Genomic DNA, 5090 nt, shown 5'->3' on the forward strand with positions numbered 1-5090 from the left:
TGTGTGCCCTCTGTCCCCTACCCCCAGGTGTCCAATAGGAACGGAGCATTCCCCGACACACAAAAGACATGCTAATGAAGCACCCGCGGCGTGGTCAGCGAGAGAGGGGGCGACGTGCTCTCAGACGGAGACTCTGTGCATCCTAATGAGACTTGAGCGGAGACAGTGTTGACACTGATAGCCCTTCTGAACGGCCTCCACACTGGGTCCAATGGAAGTCCTACACGACGCACGTTCGGATCATTTGGAGGTTTATTGCCGTGCGTGTAAAAGCGATCCATTCACAGCCTTAACTGCGGACTACCCTCAAGCGCATTGTATGATTGCAACATTTGTAATATCCCTGCTGTATGGAAATCAAAAACGAAAAAAGACACTTTACTATAGTATGTATGCATACACCTAGGAAATACAATAAGAAGAACATAGAAGTTAGCTACGCCTATGTACATAATTTGGACAATGACCATTGACAACTAATCTTTCAACCCGGTATCAGGCGACTTCGTGCTAATGCTCACGAAAATGAATCTATTGAATGGTGTCCCGGAGCACGATTGTCTGTCTTTTCTGTGCAACACAGACCAGCCGTAAACCCATCCATTTTGAATGGGAGCGTTTCTCATCCTTTTTCGTGCTACACAGACCGACATTTAAACCAATGCGTTTTAATCGGGCATCTGAAATGCAGATGTTTGCAACAGACCTCCTGAAAAACTGAAACTAACCACGTCCCCTAAACCCAGTCTCACACCAGATTGTAGTATGTCGTATATGTATATGTATATGTAGTTTTACAATAACGGGCTTAAACATGTCACATGCCTTTGACTTTTTGGCGTATTCTTTTCAATGGGCCTGCTCCCACGTCACGTGACTGTCAAGGTTACTATGGACCACCCCGGTCATCGTATACATCCATATGCACTTGTTTACGACCTATGGCCATTATTTAATTTCTGTAAAATGCACGCATATATCTATCATAAATCTATTTATTTCTGGCGGGGGAGGAGGGGTTGTCTAGTGTTTTTGTATTTAAAACATAAACTAAGATATCTGTTATATTATATATTGCATGTTATAATGTGTAGATCATCATATTGAATGCAATTGCATTACAATTATTGTTTTTATATTGTTGTGGATTATCTGTTGCCAGTCAACAGCCGGTTTAGAACATGGGATGCACATTCCACAAATCGAAGTGTGACTTTCGTGCTGTATGACATCACAGCTGCAATTTAGAACATAGAACTAAACCTTTCTCAGTTTTCTATTTTCAAATGACATGTTAGGCATCAGACATTTATACGCCGTGAAGAGCAACATTGCATCGCAACGTCCAGACAGGAGCATACATACTTTCAGCTTGATTCGTGGCAAGACTTCCATCATGGCCGATCAACCGCCTGAGCGGTCCTATCAGCCCCTGGTCCGAAAACCCCCGGACCCATTGCTCAGTTTCTATTGTTTCAGGGAAACAATAGAAACCTCTCCCTGGTGGACCAGCGAGCCTTCTTCAGAGGAGGGTGGGGTGATGCAGAGGAATAGGAGCAGAGAAGATCCAGAGGAAGGCCAAACCCCCACCAAGAGGTTGAGGACCAGCTACGGGAAACAACCTCCCCATGTGGAGGCTGTGGGGAAGGCAGAGGACAGTGGTCCCAGCTCCTCTGCAGGTGTTGAGCGCTCCGACCACAGCTCCGCCCGTATCACCTCCTCCAGCAAGACCTGCATGATGACCTACAGCACAGGTGAGACTGATGGACGGTTAGATATGAAGGGATGAATGAAAGGATGGATGGATAGATAGACTCAATAACAGTCTGTGTTATCTCAGCCGTCTTTGAAGCTCTGTACAAGGAGCTGGAGCGGCTGGGACAAGGAGGATTCGGGAGTGTCTTTGCCGGCTACCGGAGACAGGACCGTCTGCCTGTGAGAGTGACACCACAGAACCACACTCCATGTGCAAGCACATACGTGTCTGATCCACTCGAGGCAGAGGACTCCTCTGAGGCCCGTGAAGACCCAGGGATGCCCGGTTCTTCGTCCGGATCCCGGGACACGGACAGGTCTGGCAGTGGTCCCAGCTCCTCTGCAGGTGTTGAGCGCTCCGACCACAGCTCTGCCTGTATCACCTCCTCCAGCAGGATCCGCCTGACGACCTACAGCACAGGTCAGACTGATGGACGGTTAGATATGAAGGGATGAATGGAACGATGGATGGATAGACTCAATAACAGTCTGTGTTGTCTCAGCCGACTTTGAAGCTCTGTACGAGGAGCTGGAGCGGCTGGGACAAGGAGGATTCGGGAGTGTCTTTGCTGGCTACCGGAGACAGGACCGTCTGCCTGTAAGAGTAACACCACATAACCACACTCCATGTGTAAGCACACACGTGTCAGATCCACTCCATCCTCTGTTAAACAGTAAAGCAGTGAGCTTGTGTCTTTGTTGCTTAGGTCGCTATCAAGCATATCCCCATGGACATGGTCGAAATGACCCGGGAGGTGAGTAACTGTAATCATCATGTTATTATCTACAGTAATCTTATGACTCTGCTTATGATGGCGATCACATGTTAAATCAATGAACCTGTTCTTTGGTCTGCCTTAATCCTGTTCTTGGCTCTATAGCCATGACAACCTGGGTTTGAATGTTCCAGGAATAGCTCACTCTATATACACTCTGTGTTTCAGACTCTTAACGGGCAGCTGACAGACTGCCCGCTGGAAGTGTCTTTGATGCTGAGGGCCGCCGAAGATCAACCGGACCCTGAGGTTCCCGGGGCAGTTGTCCTCCTGCTCGACTGGTTCCAGCTGGACCAGGAGCTGCTCCTGGTGCAGGAGAGACCCGACGCCTCTGTCGATCTACTCGCCTACATGAGGAGCAAGGGGAGCACGCTGCAGGAGCAGGAAGCCAAGGTGTGTGGGGGTCAGCCTGGATGGGGGTTCAGTTCAGCCTTCATGGGTCTTCATGGGAAAGATACATCCAAATAGTTGTGTGTTCAGGTGTATTTACCTGTGTTCAGAAGGATGACTTGTCTGTGTGTGTGTGTGTGTGTGTGTGTGTGTGTGTGTGTGTGTGTGTCTGTGTGTGTGTGTGTGTGTGTGTGTGTGTGTGTGCTTTCCCTCTGTATCAGATGATTCTGCACCAAGTGGTGGAAGGAATCCAAGGGCTCCACTCCAGAGGCGTGCTGCACCGCGACATCAAGCCTGAAAACCTCCTGGTGGAGACAGGCTCCGACACGCCCCGGGTCCGGATCATAGACCTGGGATGCGGTTGCCTCCACAACAACGAGGTGTATTTAGAGTTTGACGGTGAGCTTTTTAAATTCAAATTTGCTCTGGCTATAAAATATGGTTTGATTCACCACCATAGCGACATCTGGGGTCTTTCAAGGGTTTGAAGGGAGCAGAAAAGAGTAGAAGAGGGCAGCTTTTGAAAAACATAAATCAATAAAAAATCCGCTCAAAGAGATCCCACAAAGTAGATCTCATACGGTACTGAAACAATTTCTTAAGAATAATCCCAAACTATGCTCACATGGTACATTGAGGTGTTCAACGCTAAAGTCAGTAGTGGGTGCGGCATGGGGGTCGACGAGGGTCAGCGTGCTGCGGGGATGAGGAGATAAGGAGAGACGGCGATGTGCTGTGTCCAGGGGCGTAGCCACATCACATGGGGGCCAGAGGTTGGCCCCCCCGCTGGCCCCCCGAGTATGAAAAAAAAAGAAAAAAAAAATCCTGAAGGGAAACGGTCTAAAATGAAATATATGCACTAATAGTTTGATCTAACTTTGAATTCTTATTCTTAGTCAAAGTGTCCCCCCCCCCCCCCCCCCCCCCGTTAACCTGACGGGCCCATCCACTGGAGGGAGGTCCTGTGTGGGGGGGGCCCTGTTCTGTCCAAGCCCTGGGAGCTGGGTGGTGACGCCAAACCCTGTTGTGTACCAGGCACCGACTCGCACATCCCCCCAGAGTGGTACGCCCGGGGGGCCTACAGAGCCGACCCGATGACGGTGTGGCAGTTGGGCGTGCTGCTCTATGAAATGCTCACGGGACACGTCCCTTTCCAGACCAGCACCGAAATCATCTGGAAAAAGCTTCCACGCATCGAGAGTGACATATCGCCAAGTGAGACACACATTCACACACGTGCATTCATACACAAGCACGCACGCACACACACTCGCACACACACTCGCACTCGCACACACACAACGTGCGCAGCGCACACACACATACACAACCTAGCACACACAAACAACAGCATGATCTCGCATTGGAGCAAGCATCCTTACAAAACACACGCACACATGAACAACATAAAGCCATGCATCCTGACACACAGCCAGGTGTACATATTGTAACGCGGCTCGTATCCTCTCCAGACTGCAAGGACTTTCTGAAGAGGTGCCTTTCCAAGCGAGCTCTGGGCCGACCGCTGCTGCAGAGCCTGCTGCTCCATCCCTGGCTGCGGGGGGCACGTCGTTTATGACCTGGACCCCTACATAAGCTGTTAAGCTATGGAACTGTCTTCCTTCAACAAGAATGTCTCTAACTTATGGGGATTAATACGCCTGATGAGATAATTATGTTACATTTTGCAAAACGTTTTTTGGAATCCATGATTTCCACTGCAATTTACTTCATACGGCTATTAATTATCCGAAAAAGTTGATATATGCAAGATGTTCGAAAAATATAAGGCCTACTTGTCAAAAGTAGGATGTTAATATTAGTCGCAAAACGTGTGGCAATTTTGAATATAGGTGGTTTACACTCTGCTTACGTGTCATTATTCTTCAAAATGAACAGGGCTTTGCCTTTCCTGTTTTACATAAATAGCCTCAAAACATTTCGACTTCATAAGGAGTCGCCTGTTTGCAAAAACTAGTAGAATATTGACTCAAGTGGTGTTAGACTAGCCTAGTAAGACTAGTGACAAGACTCAACATTGGAGACATTGCCATATGACGTCACAGAAAAAAATACAGACTGGTGTGTGTATGTGTGTGAAAGATTTGGGGATTTGTTGACCTCTGTCATTAAGACTGTCCTTGTGCTTTGTTGCTTTGGTTAATATTA

At 48.3% G+C, this 5090-nt stretch overlaps 1 protein-coding gene across 1 annotated transcript; it reads left to right on the forward strand.

Moving 5' to 3' along the window:
• The first annotated feature begins 1202 nt into the window (after positions 1–1202).
• On the forward strand, positions 1203–4861 carry LOC132472396 (aurora kinase-like). The gene is made up of 8 exons (XM_060072001.1): positions 1203–1754; positions 1841–2176; positions 2259–2353; positions 2463–2510; positions 2700–2924; positions 3122–3320; positions 3957–4136; positions 4394–4861. Exons 1-8 carry the CDS (start codon positions 1292–1294, stop codon positions 4498–4500), a joined length of 1653 nt encoding a protein of 550 aa, XP_059927984.1. The 5' UTR covers positions 1203–1291; the 3' UTR covers positions 4501–4861.
• Positions 4862–5090: the final 229 nt, after the last annotated feature.

This window comes from Gadus macrocephalus, chromosome 14 (assembly GCF_031168955.1).
Source record: "Gadus macrocephalus chromosome 14, ASM3116895v1".
NCBI lineage: Eukaryota > Metazoa > Chordata > Actinopteri > Gadiformes > Gadidae > Gadus > Gadus macrocephalus.